Source organism: Typopeltis vanoorti, chromosome 4 (genome assembly GCF_054136105.1).
Source record: "Typopeltis vanoorti isolate ZY-2024b chromosome 4, IOZ_Tvanoo_1.0, whole genome shotgun sequence".
Taxonomy (NCBI): Eukaryota; Metazoa; Arthropoda; class Arachnida; order Uropygi; family Thelyphonidae; genus Typopeltis; species Typopeltis vanoorti.
In genome coordinates, this window is record NC_143552.1 from 4701373 (window position 1) to 4718326 (window position 16954).

The 16954-nt window shown below is 38.7% G+C and overlaps 1 protein-coding gene across 1 annotated transcript in view; it reads right to left on the reverse strand.

Moving 5' to 3' along the window:
* Snr1 (SWI/SNF related, matrix associated, actin dependent regulator of chromatin, subfamily b, member 1) overlaps positions 1-13231 on the reverse strand; it is a 286904-nt gene extending 273673 nt beyond the window's left edge. Inside the window, exon 1 of the mRNA XM_090391621.1 lies at positions 12848-13231. Coding sequence (XP_090247747.1) covers positions 12848-12928 — 81 coding nt within the window. The 5' untranslated portion in view covers positions 12929-13231. The remainder of the gene's footprint in view (positions 1-12847) is intronic.
* Positions 13232-16954: the final 3723 nt, after the last annotated feature.

Consider the following 16954-nt stretch of genomic DNA (forward strand, 5'->3'; position numbering starts at 1 on the left):
GATATGATTGAGACTTACAAACTTCTGAAAGGGTCATACAGGATTTCAATTGATGGAATTTTTCAATTTATGGAAGATGGGGAAAGGAGAAGAGGGCATCCTTGGAAGCTAAGAATGAATGCCACTAAGAAGGAGATGCAGGCTAGATTTTTCTCTCAGAGGGTGGTGCATGATTGGAATGGATTGCCATTGGATGTTGTAAGTGCAAGCCATGTGAATGAATTCAAGAATAAGTATGATAGCTGGTGTGTGTAGTATGCGGCCTCCCTCGATGAGTCCCTGCCTCCCTTGAGGTCTCTCTTAATAATAATTTTATTACTATGGAGGTAATGGAAAAGCACATTAGGCATATCATGCTTTGAGTTCAAAAAAGTCAACAATGCTGCTAACACTGTAAAAAATGTGCAAGAAGTCTTTCTTAATAATAATAAAAGATAATTAGTTGAAGCAATATATGCGGCAGAACAAGGTACGAAAGTTTCAGATCTGGTAAAAGGATCAGAAAATCTGTCTATAATCAATATGGACACATTGCCTCTGAGTGAGGGAAGTGATCATAAGATCCTGACTTGGAAGGTTGTGAAACATGTACAATGTACAAAGTAATTGGTAATTCTCTAACTAGGATGTTTAACTTAAGCCTTAGCTTTGATAGTCCCAAGGGAGGAGACAAAATAGTTCCCTTGCATAAAGGAGGCTCAAAAGTTGCAGCAGCAAATTATAGATGAATTAGATTCTTGGGAAAGTGGTAAAAGTACTGGATAATGTGGTCAACTACAGACTTCAGGAATGCGTGGATAAGATGATGATAATCTATGGGGACATGCCAAAAAATATAATTAAACTTTTTAATAACAGAATGATAACTGAGTTGTTAAACAGGAATGGCTACATGAAGATACTATTGGATTTTGCAAAGTTTGAGAGGGCACCACATGGAAATGTTATGTCAACTGAAACAAATGGTGGCCCAAGGTAGTATATAGGATGTTACTATTACTATTCAGGCCTCCACGGAGTCAAAAGACTCATCACAGGAGGTATTTCGTAGGAAACACAAAGTCCATCATACTACTCCTTAAACTCACTGACCATTCTCGCTCTCACTACTCTATCGGGCAATGCATTCCAATGTACAACCACCCTCCATTCAAAGAAACCACTCCTCACCCTCTTGCTCACAGCTTCCTTTCGTAACTTCCAGGAATTGTCCCTTATCATCACTACTTCCTGCTGTTCAACCAAGTGAAAGAAATCCCCCACCTCTCAACAGTTTAAAAGTCTCAATCATATCACCTCTCCTTCTTCTATCTACTAAACTCTGCAGTCCACATTCCCTCAGCTGATCCTCATAACTAACATTGTACAATCCTGAAACCATCTTTGTTATCTGCCTCTGTACCCCTTTCCACAGTTAATTTATCCCCTTCAAATCCTGGAGACGAAATCTGAGAACAGTAGTCTAAGTGTGGTCTGATCAGGGTCTTATACAACGGAATGGTAATTTATTTCTGCAGGTTAGATCCTACTCAATATTGCAGCAATTTTCTGGGTTACCTTCACCACCTTTGCATGAATTTCAGGTTTCTATCAATCATCAACCCCAAGATCTCGTCTCCCCCACCTGCTCCAATAGAGTATGCAGAATCCCATCAATGTGTCCCAAACCTCAAGACCTTACATTTTGCTGCATTAAACCGACACCCCACCATTCATTTGCCCATCTGTCTAGCTTATTCAAATCCTCTTGCAGGGCTACCACATCTACACTATTACTAATAATCCTTCCCAGCTTCACATCATCCACAAACAACTGAATATCACCCTGCAACCCACTGACAATGTCTTTGATATAAAGGTTAAACAATATATGTCTCAGTACTGAGCCATATGGGACCCCACTTGTAACCTTCTGCCTCCTTGAAACTGCCCCACCATACACAACTCTCTGATACCTATCAGACAGCCAATACTGAATCCAGTTGACCAACCTGACATCCAAACCCAGGTGCTGCAACTTAAATATCAGATTATCATGTGGTACCCTGCCAAATGCCTTCGCTAAATCCAAGAAAATGGCAGTATATGCCTTTCCCTCATCTACTGCTCTTGTAACTTTATTATAAAAGGCAAGCATATTACTAAAACAACAGCACCCCTTAATAAATCCATGTTGACTCCCACAGATAACATAACCTTCATCTGCCCAATGCTGTATACGGTCCCTCACTAATTTCTCCAAGATCTTAACTACTGATAACACACAAACTGGCCTATAATAAGACACTTCCAGTCTGCTACCACCCTTATGCAATGGCATTATCTTACCTTCCATTCATTGGGCACCTTTCCCATAGCCAGAATTTCACTGAAAAGCCAGGTCAAATTAGCTGTCAGTTCTTTAGCACATTCTATCAAAACTCGTGGTGAAATACCAGCCAGTCAAACAGTTTTACTGACATCCGGAGTACTCAGTATTTGGAACACACTCTCCTCCTGCTCTATCCCTCTAGTATTAAAATTTATTCCTCCAGGATGAAACACACCAATAAAGTGTTCATTGAACAATTCCACTATGTCCACTGCATCGGTCACTCTGTTCGCATTTCTATCCCACAATGTTATTATTATTATTATTATTATTATTAAACAAGACCTCATGGAGTCAAAGACTCATCTAGGAGGTCCTTTTATCTCACACACATCTCATCATACCGGGTCTTAAACACATTCAAACTCCTTGCAGACACCACACTCTCAGGCAAGGCATTCCAATCATTCACAACTCTGCACGAAAAAAACCTGCCTCTCACTCCCCTACTCACACCCTCTTTATACAGTTTCCAGGGATGACCTCTGGTTCTCCCCTGATCTCCCACTATTCGCTGTAGAACTTCTCCACCATTGATCCTATAGCAACCCCTTACCAACTTGTAGGTCTCTATCATATCTCCCCTCTTCCTTCTCTCCACTAGTCTCTGCAAATTACATCTTTTCAATCTTTCCTCATACTCGACATTCCAGAGGTCAGAAACTACCTTAGTCAGTCGCCTTTGGACCCTTTCCAACATCTCCTCATCCTTCTGAAAACCAGGTGACCAAATCTGGGCACAATAGTCCATGTGTGGCCTAATCAAAGCCTTATACAATGGAACAAGAATCTCCCTACTTCTACACGTCAGTGTCCTCCTCATCATTCCCAGAAGTCTTTGTGTTGTCTTCACAATTTTGGCGATGTGACCCCTAAATTTTAGATCTTTATCCACTATCACTCCCAGATCTCTTATTTCCTCTACTTCCAACAATATATTCTTACCAAGCATAAATTCTGCATCCCATCTTTGTTTTCCAAATTTTAAAACCTTACATTTTGCAACATTGAACTCACACCCCCATTTGCTTGCCCAATCACTCAATTTATTCAAGTCTTCTTGCAAGGCCACAACATCTTCACTACTCTTTATGGTTCTTCCCAACTTTGCATCATCTGCAAACAACTGAATATCTCCATCCAAATCTTCGCCAATATCATTAATATACAAGTTAAATAGTAATGGCCCTAAAACAGATCCCTGAGGCACTCCACTAGTGACTTTCCTTTTCCTGGATATTGCACCCCCATACACAACTTGTTGATACCTATCAGATAGCCAGTCTCCAATCCAATGCACTAATCTAATATCCAACCCCATCTGCTCTAGTTTGACTGTCAACTTATCATGAGGCACTCTATCAAAAGCTTTTGCGAAATCCAAGTATATTACTGTGTATCCTTCTCCTCTGTCCAAGGAAGCAGTCACTTTATTGTAATAAGTAAGTAGATTACTAAAACACGACCTCCCTTTAGCAAATCCATGCTGTCCATCAAAGATTATACCATTGTTGTCAACCCAACTCTGGATTCTAGCTCTCACAAGCTTCTCCAACAACTTAACCACAACACCCGACACACAGATAGGCCTATAGTTTGATGCTTGAGTTCGATCACCTCCTTTATGAAGTGGCACAATCTTGCCCTCCTTCCACTCTTTAGGGACTTGACCAAGTGCAAGACTCGTATTAAAAAAATATGTCAAGGCAGGTGTCAACTCTCTGGCACATTCCTTCAGAATACGTGGTGATATATTATCAAGTCCCACAGCCTTATTTACATCTAGTTTACTCAACTCCCCAAACACCTCTTGCTCACTTACAGTCAGTCTCTCCTCCCCATCATCAACTGCTCTTAATCTCTCCATGAAGTCACATTCACAAGATTGAAAGATCTTTATGAACTGCTCATTAAGTATCTCCACCACACATTCTGCAACAGCTGTCTTTATACCATTTCCTCCAATCAATGTCATCCTTCCATAATCATTCTTTCTTTTGCTGGCTACATATCGAAAGAACTCCCTAGGATTCTTTTTAGCTTCATTAGCTAACTGCTGTTCATACCTCTCTTTAGCTACTCTCACCAACCAAGTCACTCTCCTTGCCTGGTCTTTGTAGAACTCATGAAATTGGTTACTTCCACTTCTCTTATGCTGCCTCCACAATGCCCTTTTTCTCTGTATTGCATGCTTAATCTCTTTATTCATCCATCTCACACCTAACTTATTTAACCTTCTCACCCGTGGTATACATTTAGACATTGCATCCACTAAATATTTTTTGAAAATCCCCCAAGCTGCATTGATCTCTTTTCCAGCTAACTCCTCATTCCATGCTACACCTGCAAGCTGTCTCCTGAGCTCTTCATAATCACCCCCCTTGTAGTTCCACATATACCCTTTTTTCACAGGGGTCCTTGCACTGCTGGCAACCACCCAAGTAATCACCTCATGGTCACTTTCACCAATTGGTGGATGATTTGATACCTCATTGATAATTACATCCTCCGATGAGATGACCAAATCCAAGACCCTTAATCCTCTTGTGCCCTCTGTTACATACTGTCTGAGGTAGTTATCCCTCAAAAACTCAAGAAACTCATTTTCTTTACTTCCAGTTGCTATCTCTTCATTCCAGTCTATATTGCCATAATTAAAATCACCCATAATGATCACCCTTTTCTTATTTGCTTGGCTTATTTGACTATACATTTCACTATCACCACCATCCACATTACCAGGTCTATAACAACATCCCACCAAGTATTTGATTCTATTCACCTCTATCTCACACCATACTGCCTCAAAACCACTGGCCCCATTTCCCCCTTGCATCTCTACCTTGTATGGACATAACTCTTTCTCTATCATCAATAGCACTCCCCCTCCCTTTTTACCCCTTCTATCCTCACGAAACACATCATACCTTTCCATCTCTATTCCTGTCAGGATGTCATCCTCATCTAACCATGTCTCACTTATTCCGACAATCTCTGGGTGCACAGACGCAATTAGTGCAACCATTTCATCTGCCTTGTTTCTTATACTTCTAGCATTGGTATACAAACACAACAACTCATTTCTGGATCTACAGCTAGTTCCACTGATACCACTCACTCGATGTGATCTCTCCATGCTGGACTGGGGCCATTTCCCTTTCTGCTTCTTCATTTTAGAACCCTTTGCAATTCCATCTGTTTCCTTTTGATCCCTGATCATCCCATTACTTTCCTGCCTACACATTCTCTCACCTCCTCTTGCAGCATCCACCTTTCTCACGCTGTGTATCCCTGTCCACCCTGAGCCTCCCCGTTTCCCTGCTCCTCTTGCACACCCATTCTCTCATTATCTATACTCATACCACTCACTTCCACATTCATTTCCACTCCTTCAATCTCTCCTGTCTTACTCTCCTGCTCTTCCACATCACTCCCCTCTTGATCTGATTCATTCTCTCTATTCACTTCTCTACCTTCCAGCAGCAGTCTCTCCAAGCGACTCACACCATAACCACTCAAATGCAGTCCATCGCTCCCATACAGCTCACTTCGTCCCTCAAACTCATTCCACACATTAACAAACTGTACTCCCATCTCCTCACACATTTCAGCCAGAATATCATTCATAATCCTTGCTCTCCGCCTCATTTCACCACAATCATACCTAGGCAACACACTGACCACCCTTCCTGTCACACTATTCTCCTTTATCTTTCCAAGCAGTCTCCTGACATTCATTTTGACATGCTCTTTGTTCTCTCTCAAATCATTTGTTCCAATTAATACAATTAACTCTTTTGCTCGTTCCCGCCTCATGTTCAATGCCTCAATCACTCTACTCATTTTACCGCCTGGAAAACATACCTTGTGCATTTTATCCTCTAGCACACCTTTAATAATGGAGTCGCCATACAACGCCACTCGCTCATCTTTTGTTAACTCTTTCATGCCATCATGATTTATTTTAATAGTTTTGACCTGCATTCTCTTAATTTCATTCCGCATCCATTTCATTTCTTGCTTCATCCAATCCAATTCACCTTCTGAACCTCGCGACACATTCACTCTATCATTAAATCTTTCTAACTTTCTAACTCTCGACCCTCTCTTCTCACTTTCCCTCTCATTCATCCTTCTTTGTTTCCGTACTTTCGGTCCAACATACGTCCAACTTTCACTGTCATTCTTCTCACTTTCACTCTCACATATCTTTCTTTGTTTCCGTACTTTCGGACTAACATGCGTCCAACTTTCGCTATCATTCTTTTCACTTTTACTGTCATTCATCTTTCTTTGGTTTAGTACTTTCGTTCCAACATGCGTCCAACTTTCGCCATCAGTCATTCTTTTTTCGCTATCATTCATTCTTTCGATTTTTTTTACTTGCGGTTTCTGCACCACGCCATTTCTACTTTCATTCGTTCTCTCAATTTCGTTTCTTTCCGCCTCACTTTCGTCCCTTTTAACATCCGTTACGGTTGTCAAATCGCTCTTTTTCTTTTTTCCTGATTTTTTAACATTTTTTCGCCTGTCTTTCTCGCCATTCTCTTTCAAACGTGCACTCACGACACAATCGGTACTAGCACTTTCTGTCATCAACTTCATATTCGCATTCATCAATTCCTCGTTCAGGTCACATTTCGCACACACCCTTCTTCCATCCGCACTAAACATCCACAAATCATTTATGTAATCGAAGGAATACATATAACAGACCTCACACTTAACGAACCTACTGAAATCCAAATTAAAATCATGGAATGACAATGCAGCCGCCATTTTTTTTTCTCTGCAGGTTACTAGGTCTAATATTAACGTTTTCGTATTTAGTTTAAGCAAGGAAAAAAAACCCACACTAATACTATCGGTAGCGTACAACGTTTACAGCCGCTCTTACTTAAACAATTACGCATATATACTTAATTATTCCTAGCAAAACTTATCTGAATCAGGAGCTCTTCAAAGCACGTTCGTAGCCCATTATGAATGATTTAAAGTTATTTTTCCATAATCATTTCTCCTCCTATTAGCCACATAGCTATAAAATTCCCTAGGATTTTCTTTGGATCTTTGGGCTAATCTCTTCTCATATTCCAGTTTCGCCTTCCTCACCATACTAGTCACTCTCCTGATCTGTGTCTTATATTCTTCATGCATCTGCTCTTCACCTGTCTCCTTATATCTCTTCCATAGCCTCTTTTTCACATGCAGTTCCTGTTTAATATTGTCATCCACTTTACACCAAATTGTGTCCTCTTCTTCACTTGTGGAATACAGCTTACTATTGCTGCTAACAAATATTCTTTCACAATTTCCCAAGCACTAATGATATACACACCTTCCAATTCCTCCCTCCATGAAACTTCCCCAAGTTGATATCTAAGACTATTAGAATCACCTGCCTTATAATTCCACATATGTTCCCTTTTCTTTGATACTCCTGCATGTCTATTCATCTTCCAAGTCAAAACCACACGGTCACTCTCTCCAACTGGTAGGAGAGATGTCATCTCAGTTATTATCAACTTTTCTGATGCTATGACCAAATCCAAAACTCTTGTTCTCTCTATTACATGTTGCCTAAGACATTTGTCCCTCAAGAATTCTAGAAATTCCATTCCCATATTGCAACATGCATCTTTCTCTTCCCAATTTATACCTGTAGTTAAAATTCTGGATAACAATGATTCTTCTTGCACTTGCCAAGCTCAACTGCCTAAACATCTCCCAGTCCCCACCCTCTGTGCTCCTTGATTTGCAGCAATACCCCACTAAATATTCTAAATATTCTGTCTTTCCCACCTCTATCTCACACCATATGCTTTCAAAATCATTAATGTCACTGCCTTCCAAAGCCTGCACTCTTAGATAAGTCATCACTTATCATAAGCAGTACTCCACCACCATGCTTTCCCTTCCTATCCTGCCAAAAAATGCTGTACCCTGCTACTTCTGTTCCTGTTATTATCACCTCTTCTGTCAACCACATCTCAGTGATCCCCAATAACCTTTGGCCAAGCTGATGCTATCTGCACCACCACCAATTCCTCTCCTTTATTCTAGATACTCCTGGCATTAGTATAAAGCACAAAAATTACACTTTCTATACCTAGCATTATCCCCTCTAGACTCCACTGGACTCAGTGTTACCTGATGTCATTCCCCCTTCTCCCAGGTGCCTATTCCCACAAGAGGCCACCCCTGCTACCATGCACCCTGTTTATTCTAGTTTCCCTGCATTGACACACCAACTGGTACAGAACAGCAATCTCTCAAGATGCCAACATCCTTCCGTATTGAAATGCAAGCAGTCTCTCGCATACAATTCCTTTCTGTCCTCAAATGCCCTCCAAGCATCCACACATTCCATTCCTCTCTTCTGACACATTCTAGCTATTATGTTATTCAATATTACTGCTCTTCTACTCAGCTCGTCACTATCATACCTAGGCAACATGCACACTATCTTTCCTCTCTGCACTTTCTTTTGTACCGCCTCAAGCAAGAATCTCATCTCTCTCTCTCTCTCGCCACCCAATTTACATTGCCTCAATGTTCAAGAACACGCAAACTAACAAGCAGAGATAATAAAGCTATCATTCCTCTTTAATAATGCCTTTATATATCCATATTTACATTACTGTACTCAGGTCTTGTCACCTGGATTTCTTGGGGATGAGTCTGTGGTCTTGGTCACTTGCCTCTGGATCCTCTCCACCACTTTCCCATCCCCAAGAAATCCAGGTGGCAAGACCTGAGCACAGTAATGCAAATATGGATATATAAAAGCATTATCAAAGAGGAAGGACAAGTGGTCTGTGAAATGCTACCTGTGATAATAGATTGAGGATTCATTGGTTGCAAAAATTGGTTGATAGGCAGAAAGGAGTGGATATGACAAACACTTAAGTTAATAAAATAAGTTAAGTTTTATAGGATCGATGCAGGGGAAATATTTCAACACTTGGCTAGGGGGGAGGGGGCTGAACCAGAAATCATCCTGGGAAATTGAGTAAGAGTGTGTTAGCAAGGGTGTGAGAACTAGATTTTTCACTTGGAGAATGAGTGGAATGGGTTCCTGCCAGAGTAAGTTTTGAATGCTTTGTCTGGTGATGAGCTCAAGGGGTACAATGTGTACTGTATGGATAGTTTGGGTCTCCCATGATGAGTCTCCAGACGTCACAGAGGTGACTAAACAAATATAATATTTTTGACCACTGGTTATTTCATTTAATAAACTTTGAAGGCAATTACTTCAGAAATGAGGGTATTTCTAATTTCAGCTATTATGTCACCTTTTATCATTCGATTATTTTATCTTTCTCTTAACTACTTATAATATTATAAGTTAACCACTTTCATGTTTTACTAACTTAAGTACTATAACAAAGTGACAAATGTCTCGGACAAGAGCGATGCATATAATGGTATACTTAGATTTTACAAAAGCTTTTGATAGACTACCACATGACAAGCTGGTAAATTAATTGAAACCAGTAGGATTGGAAAATACATTTGAGTTGGATTGGTGATTGGCTGTCAAAAAAGGTATCAGGAAGTTGTATATGGGGTGCAGTATCCCGAAAGAGGAAGGTGGCGGTGAACTGCAGGAGTCAATTTTGGAACCATTGCTGTTCAAGTTGCATATGCAGAGTCAAGCAGATGCTATGGCCTTACAGGAGGACCAGAAGAGACTGCATGAATGGGTAGGTAAGTAGAACTATCAGCTCAATGCTGCAAAGTCTACAGTTTTGAAATATGGTAAGTGGGATGCAAAGTATACACTTGGTGGGGAAACTTTAAAGGAGGTAGAGGAGATGAGGGATCTGGGAATGGTAGTGGACAAGGACCTGAAATCCAGGGACCACATTGTGCAAGTTTTGAAGATGTCATATTGGATAATGGCAATGATGCAGAGGACCCTGACAAGCAAAAATAGAGAGGTTATGATACCAGGTATAAGGTCTTGATCAGGCTTCATATGAATTACTGTGCACAGATTTGGTCACTGGGTTTTAATGGTGACGAGGATATGTCAGAAAGGGTCCAGAGAAGATTCATAAAGGTGGTCAGTGATCTTTGGAATGTGGAGTATGAGAACAGATCAAGAGAAATGCAAAGCCTCATGAATAGGAGGAGGTGGGAGATATGATTGAGACAGGTATATAAACTAGTTAGGGGTTGTTTTTCATAGAATGAAAACATCTTCCATGACAACCTGAGAGAAGGAGTTGAACAAGGGGTCATCCCTGGAAACTGCATAAGGAAAGTACAAGCAGAGGAGTGAGTTCTTTACATGGAGATTGGCTGGTGAGCATTGCCTAAGCGTGTTGTGAATGTAGACACACATAAGGCACAGTTGGATGAGTTTTGTGTATGATAGTGTTTACCTCCCATGATGAATCTCTAACTCCATGGAGGTTGGATGTTAATAATAATTTTTTTCAATAGCCTCCAAAACATTATGGTGAACTGGTTCAGTTCACCATAATGTTTGGATTTGCTATCCTTTCTAACCATGCCTCTCTGGCTAAATCAATGCTTTTTTTTTTACAGAGTGCAACACTGAATTACCAAGGTTTGATTTTTATTTTCGAACTTTTCAATCCTGCAAGTGATATTTGTATATTCTAAGTGTATATTTCCTTTTGAAGATTACTGGAATTAAATTTAAAAAAAAAAAAAAAAAAAAACGTTTTCACGTGACATTTTTATCCTACTCAAAAGTAAATGGTGATCACCTCCTATTTGAACCCCTATATACTCATGTTGTGAAGCAGCATTATGACTATCAACAATAACATAGCCACTCAAATTCATTTCTTTCAACTTCTTTCTATATGAATTTTTGCACATCTTTATGTTGGAATATGGTAATATTAATAATAATAATGAATAGTCAATCTCCTGAAGAGAAATCCTACAAGAATTAAACATTATTATTAGCTTTTCTCTTCCATGTCTTTCAAAAACATATCTTTTTCATATTCATTATCTACTCTGCTATTTAGTTCTCCAATAAGAATTTTTTTCTTTGTCATGTGACTGCTCTAATGACTAGCAATCCTCCACTTCTTTATTAGAACCTTCTTTGAGACTAAAGGCAAAATTAAGTCTTTGTCCAATTAGCTATTCTAATATCTCAACATGATCATTGCACTGAAAATTTCCTGCCATTTCAAAAAATTATCTTCATGTTTAGTATGGAGAGCTATGGCCATTACTTCCGTTTTCTAATCACTACTGAACACCTTGCAGTTATTATTTAGAAGTTGCACCTGTTTTTGTAGTACTAATTATGTTAATATGACAGCTTTCTATTCTTTTTCCAGTTCCACTTTTTCCCCCCCATTGAGAATTCTTAAGTTCATAGTTCCTATCTGGATTTCCACTGATGTTGAGTTTGATTTCCAGCAGTTGATCTCTCACTATTTGTCTTGGTTCTTCGATGAAAACAGTGATAGCCATAACTGGGAAATACCCCCAGCTGACATGACATTTCATCATGTTATACTATTATCTTCATTTTGTATTATCTAGTCATTTAAAGTAATACAAAATGCAAGTTGGTTGGCTAAATCTCAGGCTGTCAGCCCATTCTTGTTCATTATGCAGAATGTACTCTATTAGAAGATGCCTACTAAAGGGCCACACTACAAAAAAAGTGAAGATTGTACATTGTCAGAAACCCAGTCAGTTTTCTGCATTTCTTAAAAGGCTACATGTAGGTCATCTCACAATAATCTTACTCCGATCCTTAAATGATCTACAGACAAAATAAGTAAAATATAGTATTTTTTTAAAAAAATAGTTTATTAAAACATATTTTGGAGCTGGCTGGGCTGTTTAAACATTTCCTCTTAACTGTTATCATTTATGGGATGTTTAGATGCCCAAATTTGAAGCAGCTTCTTATGACAAGCAACCTATGGATTTCCACGTACCTTTGATATAAAAGGCACAAGGCCTTTAAGGTATATGATATTTTTGATATCCCTTTGATGACCAATGAAGGCTTTGATATACCGAAGGCCTTTAACATTATTTTCAAGACATGCTCTAGAAATAATTGTTTCGACTTTTCATGTGAAAGGTTCAGGAGTCTTCGCAAAACATGTACATTGCTACAGTCTCTCACATTTGGAATAAGTTTTCTACCTGGACACATAAGTGGAAATCTATGTTCAATTATCTGCATCATTTCCACATGTTCCTCATTTATGAATTATTTTCGAAATAATTAGGTTTGTAAAGCTATTTTAATACTGGATGCTGAGACTATGGAACCAAGTACAACCGAAATAAATATGTTTAAAATGAGCAGCATAAAATTGTCACTATTTCGAAACCTTTAAAAAATGAAATTTTATAATAAGTATTTAGGGTGTTATAGTTTGCCTACTTGGAACAGCTAGCACTTTGCACAGACAAGCTGAAAAGATAAAGCATTCATCTCGCATGAAATTTAAAACTTACCTCTGAACCAATATAATAATAATCACCCATTTCCTCCAACTGAAATGCAGTTGGTTTATCACCAAAAGTTCTCATGGTCATTTTCTAAATATGTAATGAAAAATGAAATATAAATAATCTATCAAAACATTCACAACGCACGACAACAATATTTCACAGTTAACAAGCAACTCAACATCAGTTCGTGGCAGTAATGTTCCAAGTAGAAAGTTAAAATTCAGTAAAAGTCGTTAAATGGAAGCTGGTTGTTTAGATTACACTAAAATTAACATGAAGAAGTTATTATGTCAGCATAGTGCATAAACATTACATCGGATAAAGAAAAACTAAAACGAGAAAACAAACAGCACCGCCTTAAATGAAATTCAATTACAAATAACGATACCCATATTGACTGGAAAATACGAAAACAAAATGATAATGTTGATATTGCATCCACGAAAATATTTACAAAAATAAAATTTATTAATAAATGTATTTATTTCCTAAGAAATGAATGAATATATTTAAGATTATTTCAAATGTTGCAGTTTTTTAAAAAGTTCTTTAATTATTATTATTATTATTATTATTATTATTATTATTATTATTATTATTATTATTATTATTATTATTATTATTATTACGGGCGATTCCAGGGAGTCCTTAGACTCATCGAGGGAGGCCCTAAATATCATGTCACTAACAACTATTTGACATTCTCACAGTATCTATCATACCTTGCCTTGAACTCACTAACTGTCGTAGCACCCACAACAGACTCTGGCAGCTTGTTCCACTCATTTACCACTCTAAAAGAAAAGAACACAGCTCTAATATCCTTGCTAACCACACTCTTGCCCAGCTTCCATAGATATCCCCCTAGTTCTCCCACCAGCAGTCCTGATCTCAAAACTATCCTCTGAATTAATCTTATAGACCTTCAGCAATTTGAATGTCTCATTCATGTATCCCCTTTTCTGCTTAACAACCAATTTCTGCAAACCACAAATCTTCAACCTGTTCTCATAATGTTCATTCCATAGACCTGATGAGCTGATTTACCCACTTTTGAAATGTATCCATTAAACTTCATCTCCCAATCCACCAACACTCACAAGTCTCTGGCCTAATCAATCTCCTTGAGTACAGTTCCACCAATGTGGTATACTGCGCTAATCTTTTCACCCCAAAATGCATAACCTTACATTTTGTCACATTAAATTGACATCCATTCTCCTTAGCCCAGAACTCCAATCTATCAAAATCACCCTGCAAGATTTTGACTCTTCTGAATTCACTATTGCCCTACCCAACTTTGCATCATCAGCGAACAAATGAACAGTTCCAATTAGATCCTTCCCTACATCGTTAATGAGCAAATTAAACAGCAGTGGTCCAAGAACAGAACTGTGCAGCGCACCACTAGTCACAGGCCGTCTTTTGGAGTCTACTCCTGAATAAACTACTCTCTGATATCTCTCCATCAACCACCCACCTATCCATCTCACCAACCCTATATCCATCCCCCATATGTTGCAGCTTACTGATTAGAATTCCATGCGGAATTCTAATCAGTAATCAGAATATCTAATCAGAACTCCTGTCAAAGGCCTTAGCCAGATCCAGCAGTATTACTGTAAACCCGTTACCCTTATCCAGTTCAACCGTCACTGTGTTATAAAACTTGAGAAAGTACTGAGGCATGATCTACCCTTCGCAAAGCCATGCTGTCCCCCATACAGCATCTCATTTTCATCAATTTTTCCCGTTTTCCTATTTTTTCATCAATTTTTCATCAATCCATTCCTGTATTTTTCCCTTGACTACTTTCTCCAGGACCTTGACAACGACTCCTGATATCAGTCGGTAATTTCCAACAGAAGTCTTTGTCCACCTTTATGCAGTGGAACAATTTTCCCTCTTTCCACACCTTCGGGACTAAACCAGACCCGAAACTCAGATTAAACAACATGGTCAAGGGCATTGATAATACTTTAGCTGCTTCAAGTAAGACCCATGCCGGTATTCCATCCAATCCCACAGATGTATTCACATTAAGGTTCTGTACTAGACTATTCACATCCACTTCATTCATCACAATTCCCGTATAAACTAATGGTTCCTTCATTCTTTGAATGTCACCACCTGGATGATATACTCTTGCAAAGTGCTCACTCAGTAATTCCACTATATCGACTGATTCAGTGACCTCCTTACCATCGGCATTCCTTAAAATCATTCTGCCGTGTACAGTTTTTTTTTGCTTGCAGCATAATGAAGGAACTCTTTGGGATTCTCTTTAGCTTGCATAGGTAGTTTCCTTTCATAATCCGCTTTTGATTTTCTTACCAAACAGGTAACCCTTCCAGCCTGTGCTTTATACCGTTCGTGTGTGACTGCAGGTCCCCATTCTCTTTAAAATCCCTCCACAGTTGTTTCTTTTTTTTTTGCAGCTTAAGCTTAATGGTGTTATTCATCCATTTAACCCCTACTTGTTTTACTATTCGGACGCTAGGTATACCATCAGCCAAAACCTCCTGTAAATGCTCCTTGACCACTTCTTTCTATGCTTTATCGACATCCAGCCCTTGCAGTTTTACATGCCATGGAACTGAACCAAGCAATCTCCTAAGCTTGTCATATTTGCCAGCATGGTAATTCCACATATCCCTGTCTTAATCGAAAATTCCACACCTTTAGCCTCCTCCCATGATCACTCTCACCAATAGATAGCAATATGGTCATCATCATCATATGTATCAAGAATTTAGGCCTAGCATGGCCTGTTCCGGCCTTAGAAGTCATTGTTGAATCGTTTAAGAGGACATCCTGGTTTTCGTTTCCTAATGGCTTGTACTTTAAGGCTTGTTTTGGTAATCTTTCTGTTTTCATTCTTTGAACGTCTTCCATCCATTTATGTTTATATTTTTTAATTTTTTCTATTACTGGCTCTTGTTACATAGTTGATCACAGGCCGTCTACAATAGAATCTCATTGAACGTGCATGACGTGTTACAGAAGTAAAAAAAAAAAAAATTATTTAACACAATTTTGTATGACAATTTCCCATACTTTAGGAACAATAAGAACGTCGTTGCGGTTTAAATTTGGTCTGTATAGTAGGGCTTCAGAACTTTCTTTGTATGGACGTTCATGTTTATATAAAAATCTATGTAAAAGTTTAGATTTTTCCCAATGGATCCTATGGTGTGGATTTTCAATTCCGTGTTGAGAGAGGCCAGTTTTCTGCGGTTTGAAAAGACAAATGTGGTCTTGATGTTCTGAGATGCTTTTCTGAACAGACCTACCTGTCTGTCCAAAGTAAGACAATTTGCATGAGCATGGAATCTCATAAACGGCAGGCAACATCAAATGTGAGAGTTTATCCTTAGGAGAAAGTAACAAGTTGTAAATTTGGCTGATAGGTTTGTAAGTAGTGGCAAAATTGTGTTTCTTCATAATTTTAGAAAGACGTTAGGAGATGGCTTTGACGTAAGGTTGGGGAATCCTATAAACTTCTTCCTGTCTGGTTTGATGTGTGGAGAAGTGACTGATGATTTTTGAGTTGTTTTAGGATTATATCCATTTAGGATAGCTGCATTTTTCATTACCTCTAATTCCTGGTTTAAAGATTCTTCAGAGGAGCAGAATTTGTGTGCTTGCAGAATTTCTCCACACATCAAACAAGACAGGAAGAAGTCCATAGGATTCCCATACCTTACGTCAAAAGCATCTTCGAACGTCTTTCTAAAATTATGAAGAAATACAATTTTTCCACTACTTACAATCCTATCAACCAAATTTACAACTTGTTTCCTTCACCTAAGGACAAACTCTCACCTTTGAAGTTCCTGGCCTTTATGAGATTCCATTCTCATGCAAATTGTCTTACTTTGGACAGACAGGTAGGTCTGTTCAGAAACGCATCTCAGAACATCAAGACCACATTCGTCTTTTTAATCCGCAGACATCTGGCCTGTCTCAACACGGAATTGAAAATCCAAACCATAAGATCCATTGGGAAAAATCTATACTTTTACATAGATCTTTATATAAACATGAACGTTTATACAAAAATTATTCTGAAGCCCTACTACACAGACCAAACTTAAACCGCAACGACGT